Source organism: Lacerta agilis, chromosome 13, assembly GCF_009819535.1.
Source record: "Lacerta agilis isolate rLacAgi1 chromosome 13, rLacAgi1.pri, whole genome shotgun sequence".
NCBI lineage: Eukaryota > Metazoa > Chordata > Lepidosauria > Squamata > Lacertidae > Lacerta > Lacerta agilis.
Genome location: NC_046324.1, coordinates 7,701,828 through 7,722,040, shown reverse-complemented (window position 1 = coordinate 7,722,040; position 20,213 = coordinate 7,701,828). Strand labels below are relative to the sequence as shown.

The window sequence follows — 20,213 nt, the reverse complement described above, 5'->3', positions numbered from 1 at the left end:
ACCAGAGCACGCCAGGCACCCCTATCCTCCACTGCCTCCTGCAGTTTGGCCAAACTCATGCCAGTCGCTTCGAGAACACTGTCCAACCATTTCATCCTCTGTCGTCCCCTTCTCCTTGTGCCCTCCATCTTTTCCAACATCAGTGTCTTTTCCAGGGAGTCTTCTCTTCTCATGAGGTGGCCAAAGTATTGCAGCCTCAGCTTCAGGATCTGCCCTTCCAGTGAGCACTCAGGGCTGATTTCTTTAAGGATGGATATGTTTGATCTTTTTGCAGTCCACGGGACTCTCAAGAGTCTCCTCCAGCACCATAATTCAAAAGCATCAATTTTTGGGCAATCAGCGTTCTTTATGGTCCAGCTCTCACTTCCATACATTACTACTGGGAAAACCATAGCTGCCGACGGACCTTTGTCGGCAAGGTGAAGTCTCTGCTTTTTAAGATGCTGCCTAGGTTTGTCATTGCTTTCCTCCCAAGAAGCAGGCGTCTTTTAATTTCGTGACTGCTGTCACCATCTGCAGTGATCATGGAACCCAAGAAAGTGAAATCTCTCACTGCCTCCATTTCTTCCCCTTCTATTTGCCAGGAGGTGATGGGACCAGTGGCCATGATCTTAGTTTTTTTGATGTTGAGCTTCAGACCATATTTTGCGCTCTCCTCTTTCACCCTCATTAAAAGGTTCTTTAATTCCTCCTCGCTTTCTGGTACCCAGGTTGTGTCATCAGCATATCTGAGGTTGTTGATATTTCTTCCGACAATCTTAATTCCGGCTTGGGATTCATCCAGTCCAGCCTTTCGCATGATGAATTCTGCATATAAGTTAAATAAGCAGGGAGACAATATACAGCCTTGTTGTACTCCTTTCCCAATTTTGAACCAATCAGTTGTGTCGTATCTGGCTACTAATAGCAAGTTCATTTGCCGATCCTTATGCAGCCAAATTGCCACTGTCTACTCATAAGAGGGAGGTATCGGTAGGCACTGGGGGAACCACAAGGTTTGCAGGAGCAGTATAAAACATCTTCAGGAAATAAATCCTGAAGGGGGGTAATGGTAAACAGTCCAATGGGAGATGAGCATGCTCAGGTAGCCACAGAATGTTGAGTATCCCTTTTGGAGAGAGCAACAGAAAACCAGGTGTGGAAAGGAATATCCTGAAAGAAGACAGGGCGGGCTGGCTAGAACCCTGAACAAGAGCACTTTGTTGCCCTTTGTACAATTGTATGGTCAACATTCAGGACTTCGTACATTGAGGAGTCACTGATGGATGTAAGAAGTCAGCAATTTCCACTCTGAGCTATATTAGTCACAGCCAGCACTGTTTCCCTTCTGCTGCAGTTCAGCTTCTGCCGCTCATCTCCTTGTTCTCTGATTAATGCAAGTTATGTAGCTGTTTACATCACTTACATTCATTTCACTGTAAAGAAAATGTAAAAAAAAAATATGTATAAAAGAAAGTCCTTCATGAATTGCATAAAGAATGCTGATCGTATTTGCTTGGCTAATTTCTGTTCCTGACCACAGATGAGCATGTGAACTGCAGCAATTTTTCTTTCTCATAGGAATTTTCCAGCATCTGTAGTCAGAAAGTAGTTGTGAGGACCAATAGCAGTTGCATGAGATCATGAATATTCAGATCTCACCCTTGCCTGAAATTGGATCTGGATCAGTACTAAAACACTTCCCCCATCCCAAGCAAATCCAAGTATCACAAGTTCAGCTCTGGAGCTTAGAGTAAGGAAAGCCAAGACACAATTAGTCAGTTTTCTCCATCCAACCATGGTTTTTTACCCTGGTGGGAGCCGAAATGAATTTGAAATGCAAGCTCTTACTTCTCACATTTTTTTGCAGGCCTCAAATGCAAGCAAACAAGCAAATGAATGTCGTTCAGATTTTGGAATGTGAACCTTAAAAGTCTTGAATTCTTGACGCCACCAATCACTGCTTTGTATAATCACACATAATCCATAAATCTGGCATTGGAAAATAAAAAGAGACCCCCCCTGTACTATAACCAACTTGGTATAATGGTTAAATGTTAGACTAGCAAAACCTCCTGGGTTCAGATTTGCAGGCTGCTTAGTGTCAGGAGTGCGTGCCGGGGCCAGGCCCTGGGACCAGCAGGGCTTTGCAGGACTAGGGCCTAGTCGGCTTGTTCTAAAGAGGCAGGGCGCGGCTGCACAGGTGAGGCTGCTTGATAACTCTCTGCACCTGGTGGCAGGAGCTGGCAGGGATATTAGGCCAGCTTTTCCCCCCAGCTCTTTGCCACAGCAACGCATTCCCTGCCTCGCTGCGTGCCTCCTTGTTCTTTGGTTGTGACCTCGTGCCTTGACTCTTGGATGGTGACTTTGTGCCTTAACCCTTGGACCGTGAGTTTGTACCTTGCCTCTTGGAATGTGACTTTGTGCCTTGACCCTCGGACTGAGACTTGTACCTTGTGCTTCCCGTCCCCCAGACCTCGGCTCCTCAGACCCTCTTGCCTACCAACTTGCCCCTGGTCCTGACGTTCCTCGCTGCCAGCCCGGACCATGACACTTAGGGAGTGGACTTCAGGCCAGTCCCCAGCTCTCAGCCTCAAGAACCTCAACAGGTTGTTGTGACGATGGAATGAGGGGGTCTCTGGACCACCCTGAGCACCTTAGAGGATGGGTGGGATGCAAATCTAATGTTGATAGAGAACTATTGTTTTCAATAATCAGCATGATGAGAAGTAAGATTTGGACTGACTGGACAATTAAGGCACCTAGTTGTGGCTAATAAACAGCTGTTCCAGAATGCCACTGGCACTAGGTATTAATTGATCCACCTACTGTACACTATTGAGAAAGAGAAAGAGAGAAATCAAGCACATTTATACAATTTACAGTGGGTACCATAAAAGGCACCAGCAGGCATATATGTGGCCGCTGGTTGGCAACCTCTGGAATAGTCTCTTAAGATTATAACCATCTTCCTGAGTTTTGCCAGTATCTTGAGTATTATCCAGCCTTAGGACTTTTCTGATCATCTCTTTTCAAATGTTATTTGTTTGTTTGCAAAAGATCTATACTGCCAGCATCAAGGAAATATATAGATAATGGCAGCAAACAGTATCAGTCGATACTAAAATTACATTCCCAAAACAAGTACAAAATGCACCAGTAATCAGAGGATCAGTTTAATACATCAACACAGATTGATTACCGGTCAAGGAAAGCCTGGGTGAACAGAGGAGTTTCAAGCAGGTGCCTAATTTCCAGTGTCTGGTGTTCATTAAGAGTGCATTCCAGAGGGCAAGTGCCACCACACTACAAGCCCTTATTTTAGCAGACATTAGACAGATGCATCAGAAGCATGCTAAGAATGTCTCACCTGAGGATTGAAGTGACCAGGCACGGCTAGACAAGGTCAGTTGTTCCCAGAGCCCTTAAGTTCAGTAGGCCATCCTCCTCTAAGCAGTTGCATATAGGAAGAGACCTCAATGTCCCTGTGTCGTTTCTCCTTAGTTAAAGTGCAAACTACTCAGATGTCTACTCAGAAGTAAGTACCTCTGCATTTATTTGGGTTTACTCCCAGGTAACTGAGTGCATGATTTCTGTAACTAGAATGTGTGCATTTTCTATAATACACCTCCCCAAGGTGGGGACACGTCATACCCTCCAACACTTCTCCAATGAAAATGGGGACATCCTAAGGAAAAGCAGGACATTCTGGGATCAAATCAGAAACTGGGACAGCTTCTCTAAATCAGGGATGTCCCTGGAAAACAGGGACATTTGGAGGGTCTGACATGTGTAATATAGTCTGGGTGATCTGATACAGTAGTTTGATTTGTCCAGCTCTGTTGGTGGGGTATGAAGACCATGTCTTGATTAAAGGTAAAGGGACCCCTGACCATTAGGTCCAGTCGTGTCCGACTCTGGGGTTGCGGCGCTCATCTTGCGTTACTGGCCAAGGGAGCTGGTGTACAGCTTCCAGGTCATGTAGCCAGCATGACAAAGCCGCTTCTGGCGAACCAGAGCAGTGCACGGAAATGCCGTTTACCTTCCTGCCGGAGTGGTACCTATTTATCTACTTGCACTTTTTGATGTGCTTTCGAACTGCTTGGTGGGCAGGAGCTGGGACCGAGCAACGAGAGCTCCCCTCCATCGCGGGGATTCGAACCGCCAACCTTCTGATCAGCAAGCCCTAGGCTCTGTGGTCCCATTTGTCTTGATTAGTGACACCCAATTACCAAGCTGTCAGCCATAGCTGGCGCCCAGCTTGGGCCGTCTAAGCTCTGAAGAAGGAACTTTCCCAAAGACATTTTAAAAAGAAGAAGAAAAGAAGATATTTTCTAAACACCCCACCTGTGCAATTGAATAAACTTCATTGCCACCCTTCTTCCTACTCCAAGACTCAATTCCGCCACCTGTAATCTCTCCTATAAGGCCAGTATCCACATAACGTGGCATGAACCTCTTGAACTTGCCCTCTGAAGTGTCAGGAATTCAAATGCAGGAGCACATTCTCCTTTGACCCTTGGTATTCTGTACTACTCTGGGCAGAAGGTCCTCAGGGTCCCAGAGGAGATGGCGTGCTCTAAAAGGAACCTTATCGCAAAGTGCTTTTCTCTTATCTTTAGTCTCCAGACATGTACGTGTCACTAGACAGGACCAGTCTGGGCTGTCAGCGTTCGTCTTTTTTTGACTCATCATTATCAGTCAACATGGGAACTTGCTTTATGTAGCAAGTCCTATTGCTAGGTGAGCATTGTCTACACACTGTGAACATGATGTCCTCCGAATGTTGTTGGACTACAACTCCCTTCATCCCTGGCTGTTGGCCATGCTGGCTGAGGCTGATGGGAGCTGGAGTCCAATGTTATATGGAGGGCACTGCGGGTGGCACTATGGTCTAAACCAGTGTTTCCCAACCTTTGGTCTTTGGCAGTTTTTGGACCACAATTCCCATCATCCCTGACCACTGGTCTTCCTAGCTAGGGATGATGGGAGTTGTAGTCCAAAAACAGCTGGAAACCCAAGGTTGGGAAATGCTGGTCTAAACCACAGAGCCTAGAGTTTGCCAATCAGAAGGTCGGCAGTTCGAATCCTCACAACAGGGGTGAGCTTCCGTTGCTTGGTCCCAGCTCCTGCCAACCTAGCAGTTCGAAAGCACATCAAAGTGCAAGTAGATAAATAGGTACCGCTCCGGTGGGAAGGTAAACGATGTTTCCATGTGCTGCTCTGGTTTTGCCAGAAGCAGCTTAGTCATGCTGGCCACATGACCTGGGAAAACTGTCTGTGGACAAACATCAGCTTCCTCGGCCAGTAAAGCGAGATGAGCACTGCAACCCCAGAGTCGTTTGTGACTGGACCTAACAGTCAAGGGTACCTTTAGCTTTTACACGGGCTACCCCAGATGTGGAGGAAGAAAAATCCCTTCAATAGATGAAGAGGAAAGAAAGGAATCAGAGAGAAATGGCTACCAGAATCATGAGGCCTTTGGGTGATGATGTGATGATCCCATGTAAGGATGGGCAACTGCCAATTTCGGTTTCTCTCCATTTCTCATTTTTCCAGTCTTAAGTTCACTTCTCCGCATTTCCATGTCAGTTTGTGATTTTCCTTTTTAATCCTCATGACTATTCACCAGCATTTCAGTGGGAATGTCTTCCTATAGACACATTGTTGTATGCAATTTTGCCAAATATACAGTCGAACCTCAGTTGTTGAACATAATCCATTCCAAAAGCCCGTTCGACTTCCAAAATGTTCAACAACCAAGGTGCGGCTTCCAATTGGCTGCAAGAGCCTCCTGCACTCAAGCAGAAGCTGCATTGGATGTTGGGCTTCCGAAAAACGTTAAAAAACCGGAGCATTTACTTCCCGGTTTTCTGGGTTTGGGAGCCGAAATGTTCCAAAACGAAGGTGTTCGAGAGCCGAGGTTTGACTGCATGCATTTCTGCAGAGCAGTGCTGCCTGATATTAATGCATGCATGCTCCCTAAAATGTGCATCTTTGCACACATGTCTTGGCTGGAGAGCTGCATCTCAAAATTAAGAGAAAGGCAAATTTTGAAGGATGACTAGGTATGTTTTGGTTCACCTGCTGTCTCAGAAAATGCATCAAGTCTCTTCCTCATCCCTATCCCCATGTCGACATCTGTTTGTTTGTTCCATATGAACTGGGCAGGTGTGAGGACCATACCTGGAGCACACTATTGCCATCGCCCTGAGTTTCTTTTATTATATGACTGCAGCTTTTCTACTGTTACCGAATCTATCAATAGCTCCTCTTCCTTACTTATGCCAGTTGGCAGGCCTGCTGTGCTCAGGGGCTTCTCTTTTGGCAGAGAGAGAGAGAGAGAGAGAGAGAGAGAGAGAGAGACGCAGGGGGAGAGGGGAGGGAGGTTGAACCCATCCGCCCTGGTTAATTGACGATTGGCACAGGGCATGGCAAGGGACAGCAGTGGTTAGAAGGGAGACATCTGTGCCAGCTGGGACTGTTGGCGGCAGCAGTATTGTGGGGGGGGGGGGGAGAGAGAGAGGGGGGGGAAAAACAACAAGCCAGGCAGAGCAATACTAGGAAGCAGCTTGGGATGTGGGTGGCTGTATTACTCTTTGCCAAAATTCTAAAAATGTGACACTCGAGGAGACTACTGTGGGGGGCGTTAGGGAGTGGACCCTCCACATCTTCACAAATAAGAACAAGGCAATGTGTTGTGCCAAATATTTCAGGCCCTTCCATTATGCCTGGTCAGTGGCTCATCCTCCTCAAATTTATTCATTGCTCTTTCTTTCTTTCTTTCTTTCTTTCTTTCTTTCTTTCCAAAAGAGTCTCAAAATGATTTTCAAAGAATTACATTATAAAAAGATTGGGCCCAGGGAGGATTTCTCCTTTTTATAGTATTACTGGATGAGCACTTTTAAGTTTCTTCTTTCTTGGATCTTGCTTTCGTCTCTGGCTTTTTAACCGATTTTTCATGTTGTGTGTATTGTATGGATTTGTAAGTGGCTTCGAGGCATTTTCTTTGTTGAAAGCGTCAAATAAATGCATCAAATAACAAGAAAAGCTGCAGCAGCAACAAACAGAACAATGAAAGTGTCCAGCATAACATACTTGTCCAGCATAACAATGAATATTGCGCACACGCACACACACACACTGCCCAGGACCGCGATGGCAGCTTCACTCAGCGGTATATTGCAGGCGAAACCGCCGCTGCTCCTGAGTCCCTCCACTAGCAATGCTCGCTGGAGGAAGTCTCTAACAGAAGGGACTCAGGAGTGGTGGCAGTTTCACCAGCAATATATCACTGAGTGAAGCCAATATCACAGTCTGCTCCTCATACCGGTCCTGGGCAATACATTGATATATAGCCCAGGCCTAGTAACTAGCAGAAATAATTTTTGGCAGCCACGTTCAGACACATTTACTGATCCCTGCATGTAGTTATTATCACCAGCGCCCAGCGAGCAAGGGAGAAAAAAGCTGCAACTGGAGGCAGAGGGACTCAGGACCGGTGGCGGTTTCACTAGTGATACACTGCTGAGTGAAACCACCATCCCACTCTACCCTCATACTGGTGCAGACGCCGCTCGGCGCTTTGCTTCGTTCCTTCCTGCTCAGGCTGCAGGCGGAGGGGAGGGGCGGGCTTCTCTTGGGCCGCTGATGCCCCTCCCTGGCTTGCCTCCGCCCGCAGCCCAAGCAGCAAAGCGTGCGGCGACGGCTGATCTGCTCGCCGCATGCTTTGCTATTTCCTCCACCCAAGCCAGAAATAGCAAAGTGTGCGCCGAGCAGGTTTGCGAGCCCAACCGCCAAGCGTGGCTTTTGCCCGTCGTCTGTGGGGCTCGGCTTGGGTGTTGCGCCGGGGGGTGGTCGCCCAGAGTGTCACCCCCTGCAGCCTGGAACCCGGGGCGCCCCGCCCCCTTTGCCCCCCTTCCTACGCCACTGGATACAGCTTGTCCTCCCTCTATTTCTTTAAACTGCTCAGCTGAGAAGCACACCGCTGCCCTTGTCTCTGCTGAGCAGTTTTACGGAGCCCCTGACCCGCCACCGGAGTGTACGCCATTACAGCTTCTTCACCTTAAGCAGACAAAAAGCTCACAGCAATCCTGCCGTCCCTGGTGTCTTGACCATGGGCCGCCTGGGTTATTTCTGAGCTTTGCCCTAATCATAGGAGGTGCTTCCTGTCATAGTTAAAATCAAAACGATGATCTCTGGGGATCCTATTGCTGCCCTGTTTTGTTTGAATGGAGGACCCAGGAACATTCCCCTTCTACTTCCAGTTACTGCTTTTAAATCAGGGGCGGGAGAAGCTTGGCACATTTCGTACAAACCTTGTGATATTTCAGTGTGGTCTATTGATGTTGTAAATGTTAAATTTAAGATGCTGTGCTTCAGCTGCCACCAACTCTGACCATTGACTGGCTTGGCTGGGACTGGTGGGAGCTGGAATCTGACAGCATCTGGAGGCTCCCACAGGTTAGCCCCCCCATGTTCTGTGTGTGTGTGTGTGTGTGTGTGTGTGTGTGTGTGTAGTTTCTATTTCATAGAATCATAGAATTGTAGAACTGGAGTGGACCCCAGGGGTCATCTGGTCCAACCACCTGCAATGCAGGAATCCCAGCTATCTATTCTGTCTGTCTGTCCATATTTTCATTATTTAAAACAGCCCTAAAAGATCAGCAGCAGTTGTCTTCTCTTTAAGGGCTTCTGCTGCCAGCATTTTTTTAAAGAATAAAAAAATAGAATAGATAATCAGCAGAGATTATGCTCTTGTATTATCAAACTCCTCTCTCTCTCTCTCTCTCTCTCTCCCCCCCCCCCCCACACACACATTTATGGGGTGTGTGGAATTCTCAGCCTATAACAAATGTGTATGAAAACAAGTTTTCTCCTGGCCTATATAAATGTATGTATATATATGAGCTACTAAAACACACACACCCGCCAATCCGGAAGCTTGTAAATGGCAGATTATTCCGACTGCTGTCTCCTGAAGCTCGCCTGCATTCATTGTGGAAGGCTTTTCAGCAGCTGCCTTGATGCTCCCCTCCTATTAAAGAAAGGAAAATAACCCAGCAGAGTTTAATCCAGCCCTGGTAACAGATTTCACTCTAAACTGCATGCAGACTGCCTTAGATCTACATACTACGATTTATGTAAGATTCTTCTACGCAGTAGAAAATGGATTTGACAGCATTTTTGTCACTTCACATGAACATTCCTTTCTGTTTTCTTTTGCTTTCTTTCATTTTTTAAAAAGAGATAAGCAAGTGTGAAAACTCCCAAGCTATTTAGCAAGTGTATTAAATCTGCCTGTTTTGTCGGGCGGTTAAGTTCCCATTTGTCATAATGAAAGGAACTGGAAGAAGGATGTGCCAGAAATATTTACCTATTGCTTTATTTTGTGCAAGCAAAGAATTTTGTAAAACATTTTGGTCAGTTTTCCGTGCACCAAATGAAACAAGTCCCACTTCCTGACCCACAGGCAGTGCTGTCAAATATCCCGTTTTCCCCGGGATTCTCCCTTATTTCAAGCAGTTTCCCGCTGCTCTCCCTTATTTTTTATTTCCCTTAAATTTCCCGTTTTTAATGGAAGCAGCTCCTCCCCTGCTGGCCAGGGACTGGGTGGGAAGACCTCGCCTACTTGGAGAGAAAAGCCTCAGCCCTCAAAGCAAGTGGGAGCCGTTTCCCGTGCTTACAGGGGGGTGTATTCCTCCCCCTGCACCAGCCCCTATCCACTGCCGCCGAGCCCCTCAGCCGGCCAATAGGGTTAGCTGGCGGGCGGAGCCTGGCTGCCTTTGAGCAGCTGCTGCTTCCTGTCCTGTTTTGATGGGATCAGACAAGAAGACGATGGGGCTCCATTGCGCGGAGCACATGGCTGCCCTCCTCTTTGCTGGCTGCCCCCCTCTTTGCTCCACTCCGAGCCCGCTTGGAGTTTACATTGCTGCTCCACCCACTTTTGCTTCTGGCTCCGCCCACCACTGACTGTCCCCGGGATAGGTGAGACTGCTGATCCCTTATTTTCAAATCCGAAACTTGACAGCTATGCCCACAGGACACACCCACACCCACACCCACCCCCACCCACACACACACTGTTGTCAACTCTATAGCATCTTTAGTGACATGAGCCAGACAGAACTGCACACAGTATTCCGAATGCAGTTGCACCATATATTTGTGCAATGACATTATGGCAGTTTTATTTTCCTTACGACCCCTAGCATGGAATTTGCCTTTTTCACATCAGCTGCACACTGGGTGGGTGTCTTCCTCGAGCTACATACAGTGAACCTAAAACCTTGTTCCTGGTCTGTCACTGCCAGTTGTTCGGACCCCATGAACATATAGTTGAAATTAAAAAAAAAACCTCCGTAGCATATATCCCTTTACACGCAATTGCATTCACTATTTACTGCCCATTCCCTCAGTTTGGAGACCCTTTTTGTTTTAACAACCCTTGGCTTGAGCAATATAGTATTATCAGCAAACTTGGCCACCTCACTGCTCGCTGCTAACTCTACATCATGGGTAGGCAAACTAAGGCCCAGGGGCCGGATCCGACCCAATCGCATTCACAATCTGCCTGTGGACGGTCTGGGAATCAGCGGTTTGTTTTTTTACATTAGAATGTGCCCTTTTATTTAAAATGCATCTCTGGGTTATTTGTGGGGCCTGCCTGGTGTTTTCACATGAGTAGAATGTGTGCTTTTATTTAAAATGCATCTCTGGGTTATTTGTGGGGCACAGGAATTCGTTCATTCCCCCCAAAAAAAGATAGTCCGCCCCCCCCACAAGGTCTGAGGGACAGTGGACCGGCCCTCTGCTGAAAAAGTTTGCTGACCCCTGCTCTAGATCATGGGATTTGTGGAAATTATAGCGCAACTAGACTGGATTTTTCTCCCGCCTCCAGTCCCTGTGGCCTTGCTCTGTCATTAGAGGTGAACCGGAGGAGCTTGTCTCGTTTTGCCTAGTGGATTCCAATCACTTGAGCAAAGAGAGCGCCTGGCAACTGCTCGAGACCAGCTGGGTTGTCTGTGTAAATAAATCAACAACGTTTCCCCAATACATCCACACGCTCTGCAGCTTGAGTCTCTTCCCCGCTAGTCATCCAGCCTGCCTACGAGGTTCCCGCCATCCCTCTTCGCTTACGGCAGGGAAACACAGCTGTCGTGTCAGGATGCCCGCGTCTCAAGAGGATGCAACGGGGTCGCACCCTGGGAATCCCCTCCACTGCCTCCCTTTGCTCTCCCTTGGCTGGACAGGGAGGAGTCAATTTCATTTATGTTTGAAAGGGTAGCAGAGGAATGGATGCCTCTACTGTGCTCCAGGGCCTTATTTGCTGTCACAGCTGAACTAGGCAACGGTGCCGATGGCTGTTGGGACTGGTAGGGCAGAAGGCAGAGAGGCCAACTCTAGGTGGCGCCAGAGTCCACCACAGGCAGATCCAACTCATTCTACTTGTGGTCCCCTTCCAACTCTATGATTCTGGGATTCTGCTCTTGCCCCCCATCCTGCCCCTGCTACTGAGTTCTTCAATGGGCAACATTTGGGACTAAGGGGAAGAAAGTGACAGGCAGGGCAGCCAGATGAAATGCTTGTAAGTAAGAAGGCAGGCAGGTGGGTCCTGGCTGGGGAAAGACTGAGGTTGGTGGGACAGAAGATGCTGGACTATTGTCAGGGACTGGGCAGAGGAGGAATGGTGGAGACCACCTCCCCATCTTGACTCTTCCAGGGAGGAGGAAGACAGCTTAGGTTGACAACGGGGGTTTAAGGGAGGTAGCAGCTCAGAGGCAGATGAGGGGAAAAGTTGGGAAATAATGGGAGAGGAGGAGGAACAGGCAGAGCCGGAGCAGCAACTGGGTGACATGGTGTCATTAGAAAACATTCCAGACCTGTGTGAGTGGGGTTGGTGGGTGTTTTGGATCAGGTTAGCCGTATTGATTTGTATGCTGTCGGTAGATTTTTGTCATTGTCTTGTTGGGCTGTGTGTGTGATGAAGGGGAACCATACCGGGGTGAAGGTGTCTTCTTCTGTTTGTCCCCGTGTCAGTTTCAGCTTACTGCTTAGTTTTTCTAGTAGGGCTGTTTCCCATACTACTTGGTACCATTGGTCCATGTTTGCTCCTGACGGGTCCTTCCAGTGTCTGGTTATGATGTTTCTGGCTGCTGAGAGTAGATGGATTATGAGTTCTTTGTGTTGTAAGTGGGCATTAGAAAATCTTTAATAAAAAAGAAAACATTCCAGACCCTCCATCTCCCAGAACCCGGCGAGCCTTAAAAGTAGGAGAGCAAAGAGCTCAAAGGCAGAGGGCATGTAGCAGCACCGGTAGAAGAGACGAATGAGGAAGTGGGAGAGACGGGGGGGTGGAGTGGGGAGATTCACTCGGGACAATGCCATTAGCCTAGAGGCTGGGTTCTAGAGCCTCTCTCTGTAAAGAATGAAATAAAAAAGGACGGCAAGAAACATTCCCTTGTCTTTGTGTGTTCCTTGCAACTGGCCGGCAGTTACTGATAGCTGCCTGACACCATGATAGTTTTGCACAGGCTCTCTATCACAGGTCTGTCCCACCCACTTTTTTCTGCAGATTTTCAATGCCACTATCCAAGAGGCTGAGTTCTATAGCCTCTCTCTGTAATATTGAAATAAAAAAGGACGGTAAGAAACATTCCCTTGTCTTTATATTTTACTGGGCAACCAGCCAGGAGCCGCTGGCAGCAACCTGACAACCACATAGATCATTGGCCAGTGCTCTACTTGTGTTCTTATGATATTAATAAAAATAATCTAGCCTAATTTAACAGTTTAAGGCTAGACTGGAGAGAGAATAATGTCCAACACAGAAGTAAAATGGTACTCTACAAAACTGGTGTTCCACAGGAGCACACACAGTGATCCTGCTGTCCCTGACATTAACCAATGACTCTCTTCCTGGGAGGGTTCTGTGAGGGACAATAGCTTCCAGCATTCTTGGGGGGAAGCCATGTGCTTTAATTGTGCCTTCAATGTACAGTGTCTATGCAGCCTTAGATTGTAGCTCCTCAAGAGGCAATAGAGACAAACATATCAAAAATGTGTTCTGGAGCCCGAAATAATCTATTTAATGATGTGTGCTTGTGTATATCCTGCCATTTTAAAATTTAAAAAATAAGCCAAAAACGGTCTAAATATTTCTATTATTTTCTCTTAACCAGACAAAATATGAATGGTTACCTATGGAGGGCATAAAACAAGGAAAACAAGTTATAGAAACCCCCAAGATCAGCAGCAGCATGGCATAGTGGTTAGAGTGTTGGACTAGGACAGGGGTTAGCAAACTTTTTCAGCAGGGGGCCGGTCCACTGTCCCTCAGACCTTGTGGGGGGCTGGACTATATTTTGGGGAAAAAAATATGAATGAATTCCTATGCCCCACAAATAACAGAGATGCATTTTAAATAAAAGGACACATTCTACTCATGTAAAAACACAATGATTCCCAGACCATCCGCGGGCTGCATTTAGAAGGCGATTGGGCCGCATCCGGCTCCCGGGCCTTAGTTTGGGGACCCCTGGACTAGGACCTTGGAGACCAGAGTTCAAATCCTCACTCAGTCATGATGCTCACTTGGTGACCTTTGGCTGGTCGCCATCTCTCAGTCTAACCCAGGGGTCAGCAAACTTTTTCAGCAGGGGGCCGCTCCACTCTCTCTTAGACCTTGGGGGGGCCAGACTATATTTTTTTGGGGGGGGGGGAATGAACGAATTCCTATGCCCCACAAATAACCCAGAGATGCATTTTAAATAAAAGCATACATTCTACTCAGGTAAAAACATGCTGATTCCCGGACCGTCCACGGGCCAGATTGAAAAGACGATTGGCTGGATCCGGCCCCTGGGCCTTAGTTTGCCTACCCATGGTCTAACCTACCTCTCAGGGTTGTTGTGGGGGCAAAATGGAGAAGGAGGACCATTCACCCCACCTTGAGCTCCTTGGAGGAAAGAAATTCATTAATAAATAAAACTGAATACAATAAATAGGTGATTACCCCCTAGACACCCACCACCACTACCCTGAATCAGACGACTGGACAGATTTTGGACAGCTGTGCATATTTGAATGCATGCATGTTAGCTCCTAGGAATTCCAGGAGAGCGTTTTTGTCTAGAATCCCGAGTCGTTCGTTTTGCCTGACTCATCTTGAAGTCATTGTCATTCCCTCTTGAAATTCTGCTTGTTCATGAACACTTCATTCTCTCACAGGAGGCAGTGAAGCCGGAATGTGTTAACAGGTTGGGAGATGATCTGTGAAGCACACCCAGGCTGCACATAAGAATTGAAGATGAATCCCCCATATGGGGGGGAAAGTGCTTGGCAGGGGAGGTGGGTGGAATATGAATGGAGAGAGGCATCGCATTGCTAAACATCAGATTGCGTTCGTTGTCTGCTTCCTGAGTTATTCCTAGCTTCCCTTTTGGCTTCTGCTGCAACTGGAACCACGGCATGGGAGGTCACATGGACTGGGGAATATGGCTATATATTATTGTCGCTATATTATTATTGTTAGAATCATAGAATTCCTGAGATGAAAGGGATACCAAGGTTCATCTAGGCCAAGCCCTGCATTGCAAGATTCACAGCTAAAGAATCTCTGGCAGGTGGCCATTCAAACTCTGTTTAAAAACACCCATCCCGGCTCTAGAACGTAGGGGATGTAAGCAGGGCAACCATGAGCTAAAAACGGGCATTAAAAGCCCATGTGATGAAAGCAAAGAGGATGAATCCATCTTGGGTTGCATGGCCTCATGTGTTGCTCCCATCCTCCAGCGCATGCATTTTCCGTCTCTTGGTACTTGTTTGGTAACCCTCTCCCCCTCCCTCCGCATTGGCCTCTCCTAGATCTTCCACATGACCTATGACCTGGCAAGCGCCGTGGTGCGGATCGTGAACTTGATCGGCATGATGCTGCTGCTGTGTCACTGGGACGGCTGCCTGCAGTTTCTGGTGCCAATGCTCCAGGACTTCCCTGACGACTGTTGGGTTTCACTCAATCGCATGGTGGTAAGTTGTCCTTGCCTGCCTGGGTTCCTCTGTGCTGCCTGGGAAGCACACTTTTGACTGGCAATGTAGCTCCTTCACTTGGGCTGTTGCATGCCTTGATCTCGGCTCGACTTGTTTTACAGTCTAGGACCCTGCCTTTCAATCACAAGGTTCCCAAGGCAGCTTACAATGGGTTGCAGCGATGCAAAAACAAACGCACGCTAACAACCGCCCAGTGGTCCTTGTATCCCTGATGCTAAGTGTCCTCCTTCCTCTTGCTTCTGCAACCCCAGGAAGTCCATCTCCAGGATTTGGAAGCCCATCAGACATGGCACTCTCAGCAAGGCCCCTCTAGTTTGAAGAAGTCGGCCATGCACACTTGAGAATTCTCTCAGGTTGCATCTCATCTTCTTGGACGCTGTGCAAAGTGGAAATTATTATTATTATTATTATTATTATTATTATTATTATTATTATTATTATTTTAAGGAGGATTGGAAAATGTTTATTGAATATTTTAAGAACCAGTATAAACAAGTAAATAACCCAGCAGGTCTTGAGTAAATCCAGCAGAATAGAAATCAACAGAATTAACGGCGTTTAACAGAGAAAGAACGTTGAAGATTAAAAATTTGGAAAACACTATTTAGAAGAAAAGTAAAGAAACCAAGAAAAGGGTGGAAGGGAAGTCACCAGACATTTAGTTGTATTTTGAGATTGATATGAAAGTTGTACAACTAGAGGGTGGAGGGAAGGGGATGTGGGGTAGGTAGTTTTTCTTTTCTGTCTTTGTGTAAAAAATGCACTTCTTCTTCTTCTTCTTCTTCTTCTTCTTCTTCTTATTATTATTATTATTATTATTATTACCCGCCCACCTGACTAGGTTGCCCCAGCCACTCTGGGCAGCTTCCAGCATATATAAAAACACACTAAAACATTAAACCTTAAAAAGCTTCCCTACACAGGGCTGCCTTCAAATCTCCCCTAAAAGATATATCATTAATCATCTCCTTGACATCTGATGAGAGGGCATTCCACAGCGTGGGTGCCACAACTGAGAAGACCCTCTGCCTGGTTCCCTGTAGTTTTTCTTCTTGCAGTGTGGGAACCACCAGAAGGCCCTTGGTGCTGGACCTCAGTGTCCGGGCTGAACGATGGGAGTGGTGACGCTCCCTCAGGTATACTGAGCTGAGAGTCGGCCCTCCATCCTCAGATCACCTGGCAACAGAAGCAGAGTTCTTTCTAGCAGCTGTGTCTTCTATGCCTCAGCAGTCTGGGCCAAACTGGTTTTCCCTTTTCCCTCGCCTCCCTCCTTGGATGAAAGGAGTCCCACCTCTCTGTGGTTCTTGTTCCTCTGGTTGGTGGCAGAAACCGTGGTTCCCTCCCCCCACATTTAGACTCTCCTAAATTCTTGCAGTAAAGGGGAACCCATTTATGCATTGTGCATAGAAGCTCAACCCCATTCTGTGTCAAAACCCAATAATAATAATAATAATAATAATAATAATAAATCTTTATTACGGTCATAGACCAGCAAAAGAGAAAATAAAACAATAGTACATAGTATAAATAATCCTTAAATATCGTCTTTTAACAATACTATTTCAGATCCCGTGTTAGATTAAAATCTAATGGGAGATAATTCCATTTAAGTATTATCTACTATGGCTTGGTGGACGGCGACTTCGCTGTTGTTAGTTGATGTCACGACGTGTCTCAGTCTTGCCGCATGATAGCAAAATTTAGCTACAGTCATAGTTCGCTCTGGGTTGGTGTCCTCAAAACCCAATCAAAATATGGGTTGAGTTGTAGGCATGCAGAGGCCGAGGTCCAAGCCCTCAGCTCCCCTCGCAATTGCTCACGTTCCCATAAGGACCCCCACCTTACACACACATGGGGAGCCTGTGGCCCTTCAGGTGTTGTGGGACTACAACTTCCATCATCCCTGACTGGGGCTGGAGCTGATGGGAGTTGGAGTCTAACTGCATTGGGATAACCACAGCTGCTCCCTCCCTGTTCTTGAGCATAGGGGAGGTAAAATAAGAATAACTAGGGCAGAAACTAACAAAGAAGGGTGATAAGTGTCCAAGTGATCAAAGCATTGGACACACACACACACAGAGAGAGAGAGAGAGAGAGAGAGAGAGGTTGAATCTAAATTTGTAATCTAAAAAAGGATTGGACTAGATCAGGGCATGATCACAGCCTAAAAATACCTCCATGTTAGCTTATTGGAGGGACGAGGCTATTTGGAGCTGCTGTAAATGGCAAGAGTCGTGGTTTTGAGAGTGAGAGAGAGAAGGGTTAGCAGCAGGAACATTCTGAAGACACAGTCCTGGGCTCTGTGTTTTCCTCCTGTATGTCAAGCACTTCGTGCTGCAGGTGGGGCTGGCAAGGTGGGCCTTGCCCAGGGAAACGAGAACTTATGAAATCAGGAAGCAGACATACCCGTATTTTCCGGCGTATAAGACGACTGGGCGTATAAGACGACCCCCCAACTTTTCCAGTTAAAATACAGAGTTTGAGATATACTCAACCGCAGATTCTCCACCCGGCGTATAAGACGACCCCCGACTTTTGAGGAGATTTTCCTGGATTAAAAAGTAGTCTTATACTCCAGAATATACAGTAGCTAAATTGAAAAGGGACTGGGGGCCGGGGTGGGGTGGGGTGACAAGGAGAAGGAGACGGTGCCCACTGGCTCAACATCCAGCCTCCAAGTTTCCACCAGAACCTGCAAACAGGGCCTGCACATGCAGAAGACGAACACGGGAAAGGAGGGGTGCTTTAGGGCTGTGTTTTGGCTTTGGTTTTTGTCACAATAGCAGCCAGACATCTCTAAGGGGGGGGGGGATGTACATATTCCCTTCCTCCCTTCTGCAGCTGATCCAATAGTAAGAGAACTGACTATGCAGGAATAACTTGCTAGTCCTTTGGCCAGGAGTGGGAACAGGGTCAAATGTGGCCCCTCAGGCCTCTTTCTCTCTGGCCGTTGAGACTCTCAGCGGGCTGAGATTATAATAAAACTGGCAAAAGCATAAACGAAAACACCAGTAAATAGTGGTTGGTTCAAAAGAAAAGAAAAATAACGTTGCAAAGCAGGCGTGCCAACTCTAGGGGGTGGAGGTGTCATCAGCCCCCTCAATATTCATTAGCAGGGGGCTCAGCCCTCTTCCCTCCCCCCCCCCCCAATATTGATGGGGCAGAGGCAGCTGAATCACCGAACTGAGCATGGCACAGCATCAAAGGCAGGGTCTCCTGAGCATGAGAGAGCAGGAGTCATAGCCATTGAAGCTACGTGGCACTGGGCAAGGCCTCCTCTTGGTGACACATGTGCAACACGTGTGTGACATCACAGGTACATGACACATGTCAGGCGCACGTCACACGTGCGACCCCCCCCCCAAAAAATATATTTGGCCCAAGACGGAAGACGACACCTCTGTTGCAAAGGCCTGTCTAAGCAATTGAGTGTTCAGAAGACGTTTGGAAGATACCTGAGATTATTCCTGCTAAGTAGATTATTCCTGCCCTGGTAGGGATTTCCACAGGTCAGGACCTGCCACACGAAAGTCTCAGTCCCTAGTAAAGGCCAAAATTGAACTTCCTGGCTGTGGGGAACCACCAGAAATGCCTCATCACAGGATCTCAGAAATCCAGGTGGAGCATAAGGAATCAGCCACCCCTTAAGGCTCAAGTCGTTTTGGGCTTTGCAGATTAGTCCAAGCATCTCGAACCTGCACTTCTGCAAAAAAAAAAATTATGGGAGTTTTCCTTCTCGAGCCAGTGCTGTTGGCAACATATTTATTCCCAAGCATGTGCAAATACCTTCCCTGTGTTCATGCCAAGAAGAGACACCGTTGGTTACTCTAAACCTCTTTTGCTGCTGCTGCTGCCGCCGCCGCCACCCTCCAGACCTGATTAGAGGATTTGGAATGATGTGTATCCTCTCATACTCCCGAAACAGTGAGACCAGCCTCTAAAGGATATTAAGAAACGTTTGTAAGGCAAGCGGTTTAGAGAGAGGTTGATTATAGGGCCTGTTTGATGCTCATTTGCATAGCCAAATGTGGGACTGTGGACAAGGCATTATTGACAGTGTCCGTAATACAGAGAGACATGAGCCCTATCTCCTGCATTTATTACCCATTGGTAATTAATGCAGTGGGATGGCGGACTGCCCCCCCCCCCAACTCCCATTCTTCACAGATAATGAATGCCTGAAGAGGGTTAGCTAACATCACATGTGTTATGGGTTTACCCTGGTGCATATATGCCTTTTGGCTGAAGGTTTTCTGCCGCGTTAAGCTAATATCAGCACAGTTTGCTCATCACTGCTGAAAATCTATAGGGCATGTCACAGAAGTGGCTCACTGGATGGGGAAGAGCCACGACGCTCTCTTCCTGGCAGATGGGTCACTGTTGCTCACCAGGAAGGAGAGGCAGCGCAGTGCAAACACAATGGCGGCAGCAGCAGCACTGCATTGGCTCTGCTGCTGTGCCGGCACTGTGCCAACCTGCCACCCCCCTCCCACCTGCCCCTTCTAGATAAGCCGAAAGGCTAGCCTGGCTGCTTCCCTCCTCCCAGCAAGCCACTTCCGGCCTCTAGGCATTCGTGGTGGGATTTTGTGATATGCAAATGTTATTTTGGGGGGGATAGTACAAGATGCTGCAGGTGGGAGTGATCTTTTGTTACTTGCATGCTCTTTGCTCTGTGCAGGTAGAGTTTTGCTCTTGAACTATAGCTGTGAATTTGCCAAGTAAGAAGTAATCTGAACTGGCGATTCAGAACAGCACCCGCAGACTCTTCATGCTCCTTGAGGCCTCACTTACAGCAGTATCACACCATTTTAAACAGTAATGGCTTATTTCCCCCCACTAAAAATAATAATTCTGGGAACTATAGTTTCTTGCTAATAATAATAATAATAATAATAATAATAATAATAATAATAATAAAAATTTATTTATACCCCGCCCTTCCCCGCGAAACCGGGCTCAGGGCGGCTAACACCAATAAAATCACAACAAAAACATAAAACAGTTCATGAAAATACAGATTAAAATACAATTTAAAACTAAATCTAAACTTCAGCCTCATTTTTAAGTAGCCCACCAATCACCCCAAAAGAACGAAACATCAGGGTTAAACTGAAACCAACCCAAAGGCTAGGTGAGATGCTGAGAGTTGGTAAAGGTAAAGGGACCACTGACCTTTAGATCCAGTT

The 20,213-nt window shown here is 47.1% G+C and overlaps 1 protein-coding gene across 1 annotated transcript in view; it reads left to right on the top strand.

The window, feature by feature from the left end:
* Positions 1-20,213, top strand: part of HCN4 (hyperpolarization activated cyclic nucleotide gated potassium channel 4) — a 77,796-nt gene that overhangs the window by 22,190 nt on the left and 35,393 nt on the right. Inside the window, exon 2 of the mRNA XM_033167420.1 lies at positions 14,845-15,006. Within this exon, the coding sequence (XP_033023311.1) occupies positions 14,845-15,006 (162 nt within the window). The remainder of the gene's footprint in view (positions 1-14,844; positions 15,007-20,213) is intronic.